This window comes from Aotus nancymaae, unplaced genomic scaffold (assembly GCF_030222135.1).
Source record: "Aotus nancymaae isolate 86718 unplaced genomic scaffold, 86718_ANA_hifiasm-v0.15.2.pri h1tg000007l, whole genome shotgun sequence".
Lineage (NCBI taxonomy): Eukaryota > Metazoa > Chordata > Mammalia > Primates > Aotidae > Aotus > Aotus nancymaae.
The window spans coordinates 9,323,446-9,341,335 of NW_026988418.1; the positions used below are offsets into that span (position 1 = coordinate 9,323,446).

A 17,890-nucleotide genomic window follows, 5' to 3' on the forward strand; every position below is an offset into this window, starting at 1 on the left:
TAGGAGTGCAGATAATACCATTTCCTTTGGATATATACCCAGTGAAGTGCAAATTGCTGGCTCATCAGACAGCTGTGTTTTTCATATTTTGAGGAACCTCCATACTGTTTTCCATAATGGCTGTAATAATTTACATTCCTTCCAACAGTACGTAGAGTTTCCCTTTCTCCACATCTTCTCCAGCATTTTTTTTTTTTTAATCTTTCTGCTAATAGCCATTCTAACTGCAGTGAGATGTTATCTCATTGTGGTTTTGATTTGAATTTCCCTGATGATTAGTGGTGTTGAGCATTCTTTTTTTTTTAAATTTATTATTATTTTTTTCTTTTTTAAGACAGGGTTTCACCATGTTGGTCAGGCTGGTCTTGAACTCCCGACCTCAGGTGATCCACCCGCCTTGGCCTCCAAAGTGGATTACAGGTGTGAGCCACGATGCCCGGCCGCATTGAGCATTCTTTTAGGTACCTGTTGGCCATTGTATGTTTTCTTTGAGAGATGCCTATCCAACTCATTTGCCCATTTAAAAAAGTTGGATTCTTCTTCTTTTTTTTTTTTTTGCTGTTGAATTGTTTGTTTCTTGTATATTCTTGGTATTAATCCCTTGGCAGATTAAAAGTTTGAAAATATTTTCTCCCATTCTACTGGTTGTCTTTTCACTCTGTTGGTAATTTCCTTTGCTGTGGAGAAGATTTTAGTTTGATATAATAATCCCTTTTGTCTATTTTTGCTTTTGTTACTTGTGCTTTTGAGGTATTATCCATAAAACATTTGCCAAGACCAATGTTCTGGAGTGTTTCTTCTACATTTTCTTTTAGTGGTTTCATAGTTTCAGGTCTTAATATTTAAGTCTTTAATCCATTTTGAGTTGATTTTTGTATATTATGAGAGATAAAGTTCTGGTTTCATTCTTCAGCATATGGATATCCAGTTTTCCTAGTACATTTATTGAAGAGCCTTTACTTCCTCCAATGAATGTTCTTGGTGCTTTTGTCAAAAATCAGTTGGCTGTAAATATGTGGATTTATTTCTGAGTTCTCTATTCCATTCCATTGGTGTACATATCCATTTTTATGTCAGTACCATTCTGTTTTGCTTACTACAGCTTTGCAATATATTTTTAAGTCAGGTAGTGTGATGTCTCCCGCTTTGTTCTTTTTGCTCAGGTTTGTTTTGGCTATTAGGAGTCTTCTGTAGTTCCAGTGAATTTTAGGATTATTTTTTCTATGAAACATTCTGAGGAGAATGTCATTGGTATTTTGAAAGGGATTGCATTGAATCTGTAGATTGCTTTTGGTAGTATGGTCATTTTCACATTACTGGTTCTTCCAATCCATGACCATGAGATATGAGATGTCTTTACATCTTTCCATTTTTTTGTGTGTCCTCTCCAACTTTCCTCCCTTTCTCCCCCCTCCCTCACTCCTTCCTTTCTTTTCTTTTTCTTTTTCTGACAGTCTTGCTCTGTCACCCAGGATGGTGTGTAGTGGTGCAATAACAGCTAACTGCAGCCTCCGCCACCCAGGTTCAATTAATTCTTGTGCCTCAGCCTTCCAAGTAGCTGAGACTACAGGCATATGCCACCATGCTTGGCTAACTTTTGTGTTTTTAGTAGAAACGAGATTTCGCCATGTTGGCCAGGCTGGTCTCAAATTCCTGACCTCAAGTGATCTTCCTTGGCTTCCCAAAGTGCTGGAATTACAGGCGTGAGCCACTGCACCCAGCCTCTTCAATTTCTTTCATAAGTGTCCTATGGTTTTCCTTATAGAGATCTTTCACTTCTCTGGTTAAACTTATTCCTAGGTATTTTACTTTTTTGTAGCTATTATAAATGAGATTGCTTTTTAAATATTAAAAAAAAAAAAATTTTTTTTTTTTTTTTTTTTTTTTAAAGACCGAATTTGACCGTGTTGGTCAGGCTGGTTTTGAACTCCCGACCTCAGGTGATCCGCCCGCCTTGGCCTCCAAAGTGCTTGGATTACAGGCTTGAGCCACCGCGCCCGGGCTCAAGCCTGTAATCCAAGTATTTTGGAGGCCAAGGCGGGCAGATCACCTGAGGTCGGGAGTTCAAGACCAGCCCAGCCTGACCAACACGGTGAAACCCCGTCTTAAAAGTAAATAAATAGTCGGGCGTGATGACTCACGCCTGTAATCCCAGCACTTTGGGAGGCCGAGGTGGGTGGATCACGAGGTCAAGAGATCGAGACCATCCTGGTCAACATGGTGAAACCCCATCTCTACTAAAAATACAAAAAATTAGCTGGGCACGGTGGTGCATGCCTGTAATCCCAGCTACTCAGGAGGCTGAGGCAGGAGAATTGCCTGAACCCAGGAGGCGGAGGTTGCGGTGAGCCGAGATAGTGTGCCATTGCACTCCAGCCTGGGTAACAAGAGTGAAACTCCGTCTCAAAATAAATAAATAAATAAATAAATAAATAAATAAATAAATAAATAAATTTCTTTTCTGTTTGTTTGTTATGTACAGAAATGCTATTTTTTTGTATTTTGTTTTTGTATTCTGCAATGTTACTAAATTTGTTTATGAGTTCTAGGAGTGTTTTGGTGGAGCTTTTAGGATTTTCCATGCATAAGATCATGCCATTTGCAAACAGGAACAATTTGACTTCTTTCTTTACAGTTTAGATATCCTTTATTTCTTTTCTTGACTAATTTTTCTAGCTAGGACCCATTTTGACTTTTTTTTTTTTTTTTTTTTTTTTTTTTTTTTTTTTTTTTTTTGAGACGGAGTTTCGCTCTTGATACCCAGGCTGGAGTGCAATGGCGCGATCTCGGCTCACCGCAACCTCCGCCTCCTGGGTTCAGGCAATTCTCCTGCCTCAGCCTCCTGAGTAGCTGGGATTACAGGCACGCGCCACCGTGCCCAGCTAATTTTTTGTATTAGTAGAGACGGGGTTTCACCATGTCGACCAGGATGGTCTCGATCTCTTGACCTCGTGATCCACCCGCCTCGGCCTCCCAAAGTGCTGGGATTACAGGCTTGAGCCACCGCGCCCGGCCCCATTTTGACTTTTTAATCCAATTTGGAACAATTACATTTTAGGCCTGTCGTAGTGCTAAATCTTGGTATTTCTTTTCATTGTACTTTTATATTAGGTCCATTGTTTCTACTCATATCAACCTCTTTTTTTTTAAGATTTCTTTATATATATATAAAAATATATATATATTTATTTTATTTATTTATTTTTTTAAAGATGCGGTTTCACCATGATGGCCAGGCTGGTCTTGAACTCCTGACCTCTGGTGATCCACTTACCTTGGCCTCCCAAAGTGCTAGGATTACAGGCATGAGCTACCGCGCCCAGTTATTTCTTTATATTTTTTGCTGGAATACACACTTGTAATGAATTTTTTTTTCAAGAAGAGTACTCCATAGTGTTGGCTAGGGTCTCATCAAGCTTCCACCAAGTTGTGTGGGCTGTGTTCCCATCTGGGTGCTCAACTGGAGAAGGGCCTGTTTCCAAGCTCAGTCTCATTTTTGGGAGAACTCATTTCCTTCTAGTTATAGGACTGGACACTTCAGAGTTTTTCATTTTGTTTTGGGGTTGTTGGGCCTGAGGCTGTCCTAGAGGTTGTCTGTAGTTTTCTGCCACAGGGACCTCTCCATAGGCAGTTTAGAGAATGACAGCTTGCATTGTCAAGGCCATTAGGAGTGTGAGAGTGAGTCTTCTAGCAAGACGCAGTCTTAGGTAGTGTAACGTAATCAAGGAAATGATACCGCATTACTTTTGTTGTATTCTATTGGTTGGAAACAAGTCACAGGTCTCATCTACATTCATAGGAAGGGATTACGCAAAGGTGTAAAATACTGGGAAGCAGGTAGAGCAGGAGGACTAGCTGAGAGTCTGTCTGACCAATGACTCTCGCAGTCCCAATATGAAAGGTGAGAAGGTAGAATGGGTTTTGGTCTTTAAGTTACCAACACTGAGTCAGTGGATTCTCCTGCCAGAGACTGTGTTGATCTGTAATGGTGATGCAACTATGAAGAGAGGGTTAGAAATACTTTGCAGGAGTGCACAGTAGCAGCACAGCACATTGCCTGGTGTTTGTGATGGCAGTGTCCTGAGATTGTCCCTGATGTGGAGTCTGTGGGGGCTTCTTGTTTCTTCCAGTTTCATAAGCCTTTTTCTCCTATCTATGTTTAGCTCTGTGATCCATTCTATGTAGCCTTCTAATAAATTACCCCTGAGGCTTGAGATGGTCAGAGTGTGTTTCTATTGTTTGTAACCAATGATGTGACAGACCCTGTAAATGTAACTGGTATAATTGTAAGTAGTTGTCACAGCATGGATTAGTAAGAGAAGGAGAGGGAGGTAGAGGCCAGATTTGGATGGTCTTGCCCCCATAGTAAGTTTACACTTCATCTTGAAATTCATTTAACTGTTTTAAGCAAGTGAGTAACATATAGCAAGATTCTTGTGAGGGCTTTTTGAAGGATGAGTTTGAAGACAATGAAACTGGGTATAAGTGAAGCAGCTGGAAGGCTTTGCCAGTCAAGTAGGTGAGGGAAGATGAGACTTGAGGTGGTGCCAATGGGATGGAAAGAGGAGGCAGATTGAAGAGATAGTGAGGTTATAGAGGCAATAAGATTTGTTCATTTATTGGATGTGAGGGAAGGAGGACAAGGAAGGAGTCCAGGATGATTTCCAGATTTCTGGTTGAGGCAACCAGATGGATAGTGAGGAACTGGGATACGGAATTGAGGAGCAGGCTGGTGACAGGCTGTAAAAGTACATTGGTTATGTGTGTCCTCTTCTCCTCCCAGAAGGAATCCGTCACTTTTTCCACTTTTATAGGAATTTCCACACTGTCTTACTGTCTGGATCTGACAGACCTGGGTTTGAGTCCTGGCTCTGCACTTATAAGCTGTGTGATATTGAACATATTATATAACTTGAGCCTATTTCTTCAACTGTACCTCTTGTGTGTATGTGAATTGAATGCATAGTGTGTGGTATCCAGTGGGTACTCCATAGTGTTGGCTAGATTTTTTTTGAGATGGAATCTTGAACTGTCGCCCTCGGCTGGAGCACAATGGTGCAATCTCGGCTCCTTGCAACCACTGCCTCCGGGGGTTCATGCAATTCTTCTGCTGCAGCCTCCTGAGTAGATGGCATTACAGGCTTACACCACCACACCCAGCTAATTTTTTTTGTGTGTGTGTTTTTAGTTGAGACAGGGTTTCACTATGTTGGCCAGACTGGTCTCAAACTCCTGACCCTGTGATCCACCCACCTCGGCCTCCCAAAGTGCTGGGATTACAGGCATGAGCCACCACGCCTGTCTAGTGGCTATTACTACTACTCAGAAAAGGGTCAGGGAGGAGGCCCAGGACAAATGGGTGAAGGCTTTAGGCAAGGCTTCTACGTCAAAAGAGGAAAAATACAACATGTGGCAGACCAGCTGAAAGCCAGAGGGAGGCCAGGGCTGAGCTACCACCACATGTTGCTGAGCAGATGAGTCACTGCAGGCAGCAGGTCAGGCTACCCAGGCCATAGCAGACTGGGCTGGGCTCTACGCGATGACTTCATTGTATGCCTTTTTTGTCCTTCCCTTCTTCCAGAAGGAATCCATCACTTTTTCCACTTTTATAGGCGTTTCCACACTGTCTTACTGTTGGGAAAGAACAGACACGGTGGAAAGGAACAGAAGAGCCAGAATTCCATCTAGTTTGATCTCTGATTTGCTGAGTGACTTGGTGCATTTCATTTCGCCTCAGTGTCCTTATCTGTAATATGAGAATGCACAGATTTGCCTCCTAAGTGTGATGTGAGAATTAGGTGAGGGTTGGCAGGCACTAAATAAAAAGGCATGCAATAGCGTTCTATTCTTTTTTGTTGTTCTACTCTTAGCAAAGATCTCATTTATAATAGCGTTCTTTTTTTTTTTTTGAGACGGAGTTTCGCTCTTTGTTACCCAGGCTGGAGTGCAATGGCGCGATCTCGGCTCACCGCGACCTCCGCCTCCTGGGTTCAGGCAATTCTCCTGCCTTAGCCTCCTGAGTAGCTGGGATTACAGGCACGCACCACCGTGCCCAGCTAATTTTTTGTATTTTTAGTAGAGACGGGGTTTCACTATGTTGACCAGGATGGTCTCGATCTCTTGACCTCGTGATCCACAAAGTGCTGGGATTACAGGCGTGAGCCACCGCGCCTGGCCCTATAATAGCGTTCTATTCATTAGTTGTGTTATTTTGTCTCCTTCCTGATCCTGGCCCCTCTCCCCCTAGTTCCTTGAGGACACTGATCTACCTGAATTCAGTTTTGGGTCCTCAGCATTGAGCTTCGCCCGGCACAGTTTCATGAATGGATGAATGAAACAATCAGTGGGAGCCCGCAGCCGCTGCCGGCGCGCCGAGAGCCCCGCCCGCTTCTGGTCCTCGGACCGCGCGCCAGGGCCACGGGCGGGTACTTCGCGACCGTTCGCTGGCGCGTGCGCGGGAAGCGGCGCGCGGCCGGAGGTGGCGGGCAGGCTCCCGGTGCGCGCGCGCGAGGGGCGGGGCCGCCCGGAGGCGGGCTGGAGGCAAGCGGCTCAGCCGGTGGCTGGTGACCGGCCCAGCGTGTGCCGGGTGGGAGAAGGCGAGGCGGTGGCGATGCTGTCGCTTCCGTGAGGAGCGCCGAGGAGGTCGCGGCGCCCGAGGCCCCAGGAGGCTCGAAGGCGCCGCAGGCTGGGGTCGGTGGCTTCGGGCGCCCGCCCGGCCATGGTGGCTGCGGGCGGTGGTTGGCGCGGCTGCCCTGCGGCCCGGGGCAGTGCGGAGCCGGGACAGTCGCGGCCCTGACGCCCGCGGGGCCCAGCTGCAGATATGAAGCGGAGCCGCTGCCGCGACCGACCCCAGCCGCCGCCGTCCGACCGCCGGGAGGATGGAGTTCAGCGGGCGGCAGAGCTGCCCCAGTCCTTGCCCTCGCGCCGGCGAGCGCCACCCGGGAGGCCGCGGCTGGAGGAGCGGACGGGGCCCACGGGGCCGGAGGGCAAGGAGCAGGTAGGGCGGGTTGGGATCCGGGAGGGGGAACCTGAATGGAAGCCGTGGGGGAGGGGATCTCCAGCTGGAGGACCCGGGCTAGAGCGCTGGAGGGGTGGGGTCTGAATAGTTCGCGGGGAGGAGTGGGAGGTCTGGGGAGGCCGAGAAATGGGGAGTGGAGAAATGGAAGTGGTGGCCTGGGGTTGAATTGGAAATGGGAGAGTAGAAGAATGAAAAATTGGTGCAAGGGATAGTCAGGGGTTTTGGTTGGGGCGAAAGGAAGCTGGAATGTGGGCTGAGTGTGTGAGCTGCAACGAGTAAGCTTACTAAAGAGGCATTGAGGAGTTATCCATAGGAGTAAATAGTGTAAGATGGGGAAAGTCAGTTTGATATAGTGTTATTCTGTTTCCTAGAGGTTGTCTTTAAAATTATAAAAACGGATGACACTCCCAAGCATTCTCTGATTTGGTCATCATTATACTTTTGTACCAGTGTGTTCAGAATCATTGTTAAGGCTCCCTTTACTAACCATCTATTTCACAAGAAAGCACTTTTGAAACACCTGCATGTGAGCAATCTTAAGCGCAATTTTGTGAACAGAATTCGCAGGTCTAGGGTCTGCCTTTTAGTTTACGACTGAAAACACATTATTGGGAAAACACAGCAGCATACAAATATTCATGGAGTTTCCGAATGAACAGGATGTGTTTATATAACTTATTAGTCAAGAGTAGGTGTACTTACGAGTAGGGGATAAAGGTCAGTTTTATCAGGTAGGAGAAGCTGCCACTAATAGCGACAGTAAGTTTAGTGAAAGGAGAATAAGTGATCCTTGGTCTTGTTGGGTTTACAGAAAAGCGTTCTGTGGTAGTGAACTCTAGTTCCTCCTCCGCTTTCTTTTTGTTCACCTCTATTCAGGATCCTAGTGACTTCATCCTTGAATGTTTTAAGACTTCTTATAGGTCTCTTATCTCTTTCCTCTCAGGTAAATTAGCATTTTCTTTAGACACTTTTTTTTTTTTTTTGAGACGGAGTCTGTCTCTGTCACCCAGTCTTCAGTGCAGTGGCATGATTTCGTCTCACTTGAACCTCCACCTCCTAGGTTCAAGTGATTCTCTTGCCTCTGCCTCTCCAGTAGCTGGTATTACAGGCTTGCATCACCACGCTTGGCTATTTTTTTTGTAATTTTAGTAGAGACGGGGTTTCACCATGTCGGCCAGGCTGTTCTCCAACTCCTGACCTCAGGTAATCCACCCACCTCGGCCTCCCAAAATGCTGGATTATAGGCATGAGCCACCATACCCGGCCCTTTAGACACTTTTAAAATTAAATACCATGCTAGGTACCTAGCCCTTGGACTTTTTCGTTTTGTACTTCGACCTGTTATTCCTCACTGAGCCCTGAGGAGATTGCAGACTGCACCATTGACCATCTCTGCTCCTGCTTCCGGCTCCTGAGCATTGTCCTCTTGCTGTAATTTACTCCCCCATGTGCCTAATATTTGTCTTTTACATTCTCTACAGTATCATCTAGTCAAAACTTGTAAGGTGAACTTCAAGTCTAGATCCTTTCCTGTCTCAATTTACCTGGTCCAGTTGATCTTAATGCATATTTCACGGAAGAGTTCAAGATTACTCGATTTTTTCTTCCTCTTTATTTTAGGATTTTTGTGTTTCCTCATCCTTAGCTTCAGTCTCAGAGAAAGAAGTACTCATCCTCCTCTTCTAGGCTAATTTCTCTACTTATGTCTTTGATTTCATCCTCTTTTGTTTGCCTTAGACCCTTGTTATTCTCTTTGTTTTATATCACAAATAAAAACAAAGCAATATTTGCCTGAATTGTGTAACCTACCCAAACTACTTTGTTATCTCTTCTTTGCTTCTCCAGCAGCCTACTTGAAAAATGAGTTTGTATTCAGTCTTTAAGGTCACCAAAACCTTTTTTTTTTTTAAGAAGAAAAAAAAAGGAAGAAAGAGAAAGAAAAAAAAAAGAATGAAGAAGAGGAAGAAAAAGGAAGAGAAAGAGGGAGAGAGAACGGGAGTATTACTTTATTGCCCAGGCTAGAATGCAGTCTAAAAATGGGAATTGAAAACCTCTTTTTATGCCAATAATTGTGCTTAACAATGGAGACAGGAAGGAATAAGGGAAGAAAATAACAAGCAGCCAACCAATATTTCATTTAAACCTATGAAATGCTATGCAATTATTGAGGAGTGATTTACTTCCAATTATGTAGTCACTTTTGGAATAGGTGTGATATGGTACTGATAAGAATGTGTGTTTTACGTATTTGAAGTGGAGAGTTCTATAAATGTTTATTAAGTTTACTTGTTCTGGGTCTGAGTTCAAGTCCTGGATGTCCTTGTTAATTTTCTATCTCGTTGATCAGTCTAATATTGACAATGTGATGTTACAGTCTCCCACTATTATTGTGTGGGAGGCTAAGTCTCTTTATAAGTCATTAAGAACTTGTCTTATGTATCTGGGTGCTCCTGTATTGGGTGCGTGTATATTTAGGATCGTTAGCTCTTCTTGTTGCATTGATCCTTTTACCATTACATAATATCCTTCTTTGCCTCTTTTGATCTTTGTTGCTTTAAAGTCTATTTTATCAGAGATGAGAATTGCAACTCCTGCTTTTTATTTATTTATTTATTTTTGCTGTCCGTTTGGTTGGTAAATCTTCCTCCGTCCCTTTGTTTTCAGTCTTTGTGTGTCGTTGCATGTGAGATGGGTCTGGATACAGCATACCGATGGGTTTTGGCTTTTTATCCAGTTAATAATATATACGAGTTTCATACTGCCATTTGATGCTAGCTGGCTGTTTTGCCCATTAGTTGATGTTAAGTTCTTCATTATGTTAATGCTGTTTACTTTTTGATATATTTTTGGAAAGGCTGATACTGGTTGTTCCTTTATATGTGTAGTGCTTCTTTCAGAAGCTCTTGTAAAGCAGGTCTGGTGATGGTGAAATCTCTAAGTACTTGCTAGTTCGCAAAAGATTTTATTTTTCCTTCGCTTGTGAAGCTTAGTTTGGCTGGATATGAAATTCTAGGTTGAAAGTTCTTTTCTTTAAGGATGTTGAATATTGGCCCCCACTCTTTTCTGGTTTATAGGGTTTCTGCTGAGAGATCTGCTGTAAGTCTGATAGGTTTCCCTTTGTGGGTAACCTGACCTTTCTCTCTGACTGCTCTTAGTATTTTCTCCTTCATTTCAACCCTAATGAATCTGACGATTATGTGCCTTGGGGTTGGTCTTCTTGAGGAATATCTTTGTGGTGTTCTCTGTATTACCTGGAGTTGAATATTGTCCTGCCTTACTAGGTTGGGAAAGTTTTCCTGAATAATATCCTGAAGAGTATTTTCCAACTTGGATTCATTCTCTTCGTCACATTCAGGTACACCTATCAAACGTAGATTAGGTCTTTTCACATAGTCCCGTATTTCTTGGAGACTTTGCTCATTCCTTTTTATCCTTTTTTCTCTAATCTTGACTTCTCGTTTTATTTCATTAAGTTGGTCTTCAACCTCTGATATCCTTTCTTCTGCTTGATCAATTCGACTGTTAAAAACTTGTGCATACTTGGCGAAGTTCTCGTGTTGTTTTTTTCAGCTCCATTAATTCACTTATATTCCTCTCTAAATTGTCTATTCTCTAGGATTTCGTCAGACCTTTTTTTCAAAGTTCTTAGTTTCTTTGCATTGGGTTAGAACAAGTTCTTTTAATTCACAGAAGTTTCTTATCATCCACCTTCTGAAGCCTACTTCTGTTAATGGAACGCCCTCGTTCTCCATCAGGCCTTGTTCTGTTGCTGATGAGGAACTGTGATCCCCTGTAGAGGGAGAGGCATTCTGATTTTGGGTATTCTCAGCCTTTTTACGCTGGTTTCTTCCCATCATTGTAAATTTATCCACCCGTCGTCTTTGTGATTACCGACTTTCAAATTAGGTCTCTAAGTGGACGTCCAGCTTGTTGATTCCCAGCGCTGAAATCTGAGCAATCCACTGTGCCGGCCAAAACAGTGGTGTTAAGATTGATGGTGCTTTTCTGCCCGGGAATCTCCGGTCTAGCTCCCTTCTTGAGTTCGTCCTTCAATCAGCTGAATAGGCGACTCTGTCTTCCCGGAGCTCCAAACAACATCGGCCAAAAGGGGACCCAGTCCTGCTCACTCTGCACCAAGAACTGCCGCGCCGGCCACAAAAGTCGCTCTGGGGACCTGTGGGGGCTCCTCCGCTGGGAATCTCCTGGTCCGTGAGCAACAAAAATTTGTCTGAAAGTGTGGCGTCCTCTTGTTCTCTGCACTTTCACTGAGAGCTACAATCCCAAGCTGCTAGTGATCAGCCATCTTGGATCTCTCCTCCAAAACCTTTTTTTATGTGGCATTACTTTTTTTATTGAGGTTTGACAAATCAAAGGTTTCAGTCCATGAAATATTACAGAATGTATACCTGTGTGATCACAACTCACATTGGGATGGAGAACATTCCCATTACCCTAGAATGCTCCCTGTGCTTTCTCCTAGCACTACCCTTTTACAGATATAACCACTCTTTCCATGTCTGTCACTATAGATTTGTTTTGAACTAATACTTCATATAAATGAGATCATAGTTTGTACTCTTTTGTGACCAAATTCTTTTATTCAGATCATATCTTGAGACTCATCCATGTTGTTGCTTGTAGAAACAGTTCTTTTTCATTGCTGTGTAATTTTCCATTGTGTGAATGTACCGTGATGGTTACTAAAACTTATTTTTATTTTTGAGACAGGGTCTCACTCTGTCACCCAGCCTGGAGTATATTAATGCAGTCATAGCTCACAGCAGCCTTGAACTCCCAGGCTCAAATGATCCTTCTGCCTCAGCCTCCCAAGTAGCTGGGACTACAGGCACATACCACCATGCCTGGCTAATTTTTTATTTATTTTTATTTTTGAGATGGAGTCTTGCTCTGTCACCCAGGCTGGAGTGCAGTAGCACATTCTCAGCTCACTATGACCTCTGCCTCCTGGGTTCAAGTGATTCTTCTGTCTCAGCCTCCCAAGTAGCTGGGATTATAGACATGCACCACCATGCCTAGCTAATTTTTATATTTTTAGTGGAGATGGGATTTCACCAGATTGGCCAGGCTAGTCACGAACTCCCGACCTCAGATGATCTGCCTGCCTTGGCCTCCCAAAGTGTTGGGATTACAGACATGAACCACCACGCCTGGCCTAATTTTTTTATTTTTTGTAGAGGTGGTATCTTACCATGTTGCCCAGGCTAGCCTTGAACTCCTGGGCTCAAGTGATTTTCCCATGTTGACCTCCCAAAGTTCTGGGATTACAGGCATGAATGCCTGGCTTGTTTTTGAAATTAAAATATAGTACATGGCTACTTGTGAAAAGTTGTAATTGTGAAATAGTTATTGAGAAAAATATGTAAAAGTCCTGGGAACCTTTAAATGACTAAATCTGATAGCCTCCCTCCCTCATCTTCTCCGACCTCTGTGAACTACTTGTCACTGTTGATTGTATGTTCCTTCTTGACTTTTTTTTCTTTTTTCATGTTATTATATCCAATCTGTTACTGCTTCTCTGACTGCTCTCTTGTGTGTCTTTGTCTGTTTCCTCTTCCTGTTCCCTAAATGTTCCTTGAGGACATGTCCTCTGTCCTTAGCTTGATCCTTTATTGTACTCTATTTAGCAGGCTCACCCTATTTGTAGATGCTGAGGACACAGAACAAGGGTCTACAGTCCTCTTTATGGCATTGTGTCACAGAACATCCTTGTAAAGTGAGCTGAGTCTCTTTAGGTATAACCTCTTTCCTTAGCTCTGCGTTTCCATTTTTTCTTTTTCTTTTTTTTTGAGACAGAGTTTTGCTCTTGTTACCCAGGCTGGAGTGCAATGGCTCAATCTCGACTCACCACAACCTCCGCCTCCTGGGTTCAAGCAATTCTCCTGCCTCAGCCTCCCAAGTAGCTGGGACTACAGGCGTGTGCCACCACACCCAGCTAATTTTTGTATTTTTAGTAGAGACGGGGTTTCACCATGTTGACCAAGATGGTCTCGATCTCTTGACCTCGTGATCCGCCCGCCTCGGCCTCCCACAGTGCTGGGATTACAGGCGTGAGCCACCGTGCCCGGCCGCATTTCCATTTTTGTACAACATTTCCACCATAGACTCTCATCATTTGTGTTTTTTTTTTTTTTAACTTTTTTTTTAAAGACAGGGTTTCATCATGTTGGTCAGGCTGGTCTTGAACTCCTGACCTCAGGTGATCTGCCCGCCTTGGCCTCCAAAGTGCTTGGATTACAGGTGTGAGCCACCACACCCGGCCTATTTGTGTTCTTAACATTTGTGATTTTTTTTTTTTTTTTTTTTGAGACAGGATCTCATTCTGTCACCCAGGCTGGAGTGCAGTGGCACGATCTCGGCTCACTGCAACCTTTGCCTTCCAGACTCAAGTGATTCTCCTACTTTAGCCTCCCGAGTAGCTGGGATTACAGGTGCCTGCCTAATTTTTGTATTTTTTTAGTAGAGACAGAGTTTCACTATGTTTGCCAGGCAGATCTTGAACACCTGACCTCAGGTGATCCGCCTGCCTCAGGCTCCCAAAGCGCTGGGATTATAGGTGTGAGCCACCACTCCTGGCCTAACATTGGTGGCTTTCATAATTTGATAGTGACCTTGAAAGTTCATAACTTGTAATAATCTATGATTTTAGAAAGGCAAAAATTTTTATTGTATGTGTTGAGGCTGGTTGAATTCTATTTATTTGGGTAGTAAGAGCCCAACTGATCAGCCAGCATCTATATCTCATACATGACTTTGTTTTCCCTTTCTCATGACATGGAACAGTGCTTGTTATACTTTATATTATACTGGTATTTAGGAATAAGTTCTTATCAGGATGTAGGACTTGGATCTCCAGAAGGTCAGTGGTTTACTGTATGATTAAAATAGAAAAGAATAGAGTTATTTGTCTGTTGAAATATATTTCTCTCTGTATCTTTCCTTTTTATCAAACATGAAATTACATCCATGAACTTTTTTTTTTTTTTGAGTTGGAATCTCACTCTGTCACCCAGGCTGGAGTGCAATGGTGCGATCTTGGGTCACTGCAGCCTCCAACTCCCAGGTTCAAGCTATTCTCCTGTCTCAGCCTCCTGAGTAGCTGGGATTACAGGCGCATGCCACCATGCCCACCTAATTTTTGTATTTTGGTAGAGATGGGGTTTCCCCGTGTTGCCCAGGTTGGTCTTGAACTCCTGAGTTCAGGCAATCCACCTGCCTTGGCCTCCCAAAGTGCTAGGATTACAGGCGTGAGCCACCGCCCCCTGCCCACATCCATGATATTTTACTTATCACTCTCCTTTGACTCAGCCAGCCTGGCATTAGGTTCTCCTGATACTACCTTAATGAAATCTTTTTTTTTTTGAGACGGAGTTTCGCTCTTGTTACCCAGGCTGGAGTGCAATGGCGCGATCTCGGCTCACCGCAACCTCCGCCTCCTGGGTTCAGGCAATTGTCCTGCCTCAGCCTCCTGAGTAGCTGGGATTACAGGCACGCGCCACCATGCCCAGCTAATTTATTTTTTATTTTTTTATTTTTAGTAGAGTCGGGGTTTCACTATGTTGACCAGGATGGTCTCAATCTCTTGACCTCATGATCCACCCGCCTCTGCCTCCCAAAGTGCTGGGATTACAGGTGTGAGCCACCGCGCCCGGCCCAATGAAATCTTTTAAACCATTATTCCCATTGTCAATGTATTTATAAGCTTTAGTCTTCATTCTTGCAGTATCTTAATAGTATTTTCTCAGTCTTCAGTCTTAACCTCTAACATATTTCATGTTCTATTAACAAAAGATTGGAACTCATTGCCTCCCTGGCTAATGGTAAGTGCTGTATAAATATTTGTTAAGTGTTCATTTCAGTTCTCTATGTTCATATACGTTCATTAACTTATTACCCATGGAATTAAGCCTGAAGATATTCAAGATCTACTTGATACTTAGCACTTTTTTTTTTGAGACAGAGTTTTGCTTTTGTTGCCCAGGCTGGAGTGCAATGGCACAATCTCAGCTCACCACAACCTTCGCCTCCCAAGCCATTCTCCTGCATCAGCCTCCCAAGTAGCTGGGATTATGGGCATGCACCACCATGCCCGGCTAATTTTGTATTTTTAGTAGAGACAGAGTATCTCCATGTTGGTCAGGCTGGTCTCGAACTCCCAACCTTAGGTGAATTGCCCGCCTCGGCCTTCCAAAGTGCTGGGATTACAGGCATGAGCCAATGTGCCCGGCCTGCTACTTAGCACTTCTTGTTAGAAGAATCAAAGTTAGGTGCCCCTTCTCTTGGTTCCTTAGAACCCTCAGCTTTTCTTGATCATGGCATACATTACTGAAATTATCTTGTTTCTCTCATTAGTAAGTTCTTTGAGACTCAGACTGTCCCATTTACTTCTGAATACCTAGGACTTAGTATAGTATTTGAAACATCGTTATTTATTTATTAGAAGCATAGATATTTGCTCAATGAGTATCCTAATTGATTGCAAGTCAATCAAATGAATTCCTCTGAGGCTGTCTTGTTCATGGTATCGTCAGCCTCTAGTATTTTAACTGGTATGGAATAAGCATTCGGTAAGTATTTGTTTATTGTTAGGCACTTTGTTATACTTTAATTAGTCATCAGTTTGAAAGCTCTTTATTCTCTGCCTCTGCCTATTAAAATTCTACTCAGGTTTCCAGGCCTAACTCAAATGCGACAGAAACTTCTGTGAGGCCAGGTGTGGTGGCTCATGCTTGTAATCCCAGGACTTTAGGAGTTGAGCAGGTGATTGCTTGAGCTCAGGAGTTCAAACCAGCGTGAGCAACATGGTAAAACCTCCTCTCTACAAAAAATACAAAAATTAGTTGGGCTTGGTGATGTGCGCCTGTGGTCCCAGCTACTTGGGAGGTTGAGGTGGGAGCCCAGGAAGTCGAGGCTGCAGCACGCCAAGGTCGCACCACTGCACTCCAGTCTGGGTGACAGGGTGAGACCATGTCTCAAAAAGAAAGCAAAACAAAACAAAAACAAAAACAAAAACAAAAAAAGAAACTTTTCTGTGAAGTTGTTTTTCCACATGGGATCCTTGGAGGATCCTTGATTGGGCTTCAGGAAATCTGTGAATGTCCTGAAATTCCAATTCTCAAAATTCTGTGGTTTAAAAAGTGAAAGCTTAGGTTCCAACAGATTAAGTGCAAAAATGATTGGAAAACACATAGTAAGTATGTGCTTAGTAAGTAGTCTTATCTCATTTTGTTTCTGCAACACATTGTTTGATCCATTCCTGGGCATAAAGTAGATGCTGAATAAATACTTGCTGAATGAAAGGATGAGCCACCAGGCCTGGCATCGTGGCTCACACCTGTATTCCCAGCACTTTGGGAGGCCAAGGCAGGCAGATCATGAGGTCAAGAGACCAAGACCATCCTGGCTAACATGGTGAAACCCCGTCTCTACTAAAAATACAAAAAACAATTACCCAGGTGTGGTGGCACGCGCTTGTAGTCCCAGCTACTCGGGAGGCTGAGGCTGGAGGCTGAGGTTGCAGTGAGTCAAGATCGCGCCACTGCACTTCAGCCTGGCAACAGAGGGAGACTCCATCTCAAAAAAAAAAAAAAAAAAAGGATGAATCAGTGTTTTAGCACTTTCATCTTTCTGTGTTCATTTGTATTATTTCATTTCTGCTTTTAAGTTGCATGTTACTGAAGGTAAGAACTATGTCATCTACTTGGATAACTGTGGTATTTCTAGAAAAAAAAAAAGAAAAAAAAAGGAACTATGTCATCATTTTATCTAGCAGTGCAGAGCCAAAGGCTTTGCTCACAGTAGGTGCTCAGTAATTATTGAATGAATGGAGAATGATTCAAATATTTTCAATTTTGATAATTTGAGTAATAATGGTTATATAATAGGAGTAGACAAGTAAAGGAAATGGAATATTGTTGGGAATGGGAGAAGATGAGTTCAATTTTAGTTCCAAAATACCCTCAGTATGACAGAGGAATTAAAAAAAAAAATAATGGAAATCAGCACCTCTTTCCTCTGCATTGTAAGGTTAGCACATTGGGAAAAGCATAGGGCAGAAAGCACATAGAAGGGAAGCTGCATAATGTGTATAAGGAACTATAATCAGTTTGATGTTGCTAGTCTCAGAGCTTTATGTTGAAGGCATAAATGCTAGGTTAGAGACTAAAGAAGACTTGAATGTAGAGGGTCTTTAGTATAATGTAAAAGGATAATAGGCCGAGAGTGGTGGCTCAAGCCTGTAATCCCAGCACTTTAGGAGGCCGAGGTTAGCAGATCACGAGGTCAGAAGTTTGAAACCAGCCTGACCAACATGGTGAAACCACGTCTCTACTAAAAATACAAAAATTAGCCAGGTATGGTGGCACATGCCTTTAATTCCATCTACTTAGGTGGCTGAAGCAGGAGAATTGCTTGAGCCTGCAAGGTGGAGGTTGTAGTGAGCCGAGATCGTGCCACTGCACTCCAGCTTGGGCAACAGAGTGAGACTCTGTCTCAAAAAAAAAAAGATAATAAGCTGGGCACAGTGGCTCATGCCTGTAATCCAAGCACTTTGGAGGCCAAGGCGGGTGAATCACCTGAGGTCGGGAGTTCAAGACCAGCCTGACCAACATGGTGAAACCCCGTCTTTTAAAAAAAAAAAAAAAAAAAAAAAAGGATAATAAATACAGGAGCAGTATATTTGTGTTTTAGTTGGATTACTCTGGCATCTGTGTGTAGGATAGGATCCAGGACATGCTGTTTGAGACATGGGCATTGAAAAATATTCCAAGTTTTCAATGCAAAAGTTTATCAGACCTTTCCCTCTTATCCAGGGTATGGGTAAGGGGTAACTCCTGAAGAGCTGTTAACTTTGAA

General features: G+C 43.3%; 1 protein-coding gene across 3 annotated transcripts in view; it reads left to right on the plus strand.

Annotated features, from left to right (window-relative positions):
• The first annotated feature begins 6,538 nt into the window (after window positions 1-6,538).
• Window positions 6,539-17,890, plus strand: part of MAST2 (microtubule associated serine/threonine kinase 2) — a 232,577-nt gene continuing 221,225 nt past the window's right edge. For all 3 annotated transcript variants that reach the window (XM_012434554.3, XM_012434548.2, XM_012434549.2), the window contains exon 1: window positions 6,539-6,997. In XM_012434554.3, coding sequence (XP_012289977.2) covers window positions 6,821-6,997 — 177 coding nt within the window. In that variant the 5' untranslated portion in view covers window positions 6,539-6,820. The remainder of the gene's footprint in view (window positions 6,998-17,890) is intronic.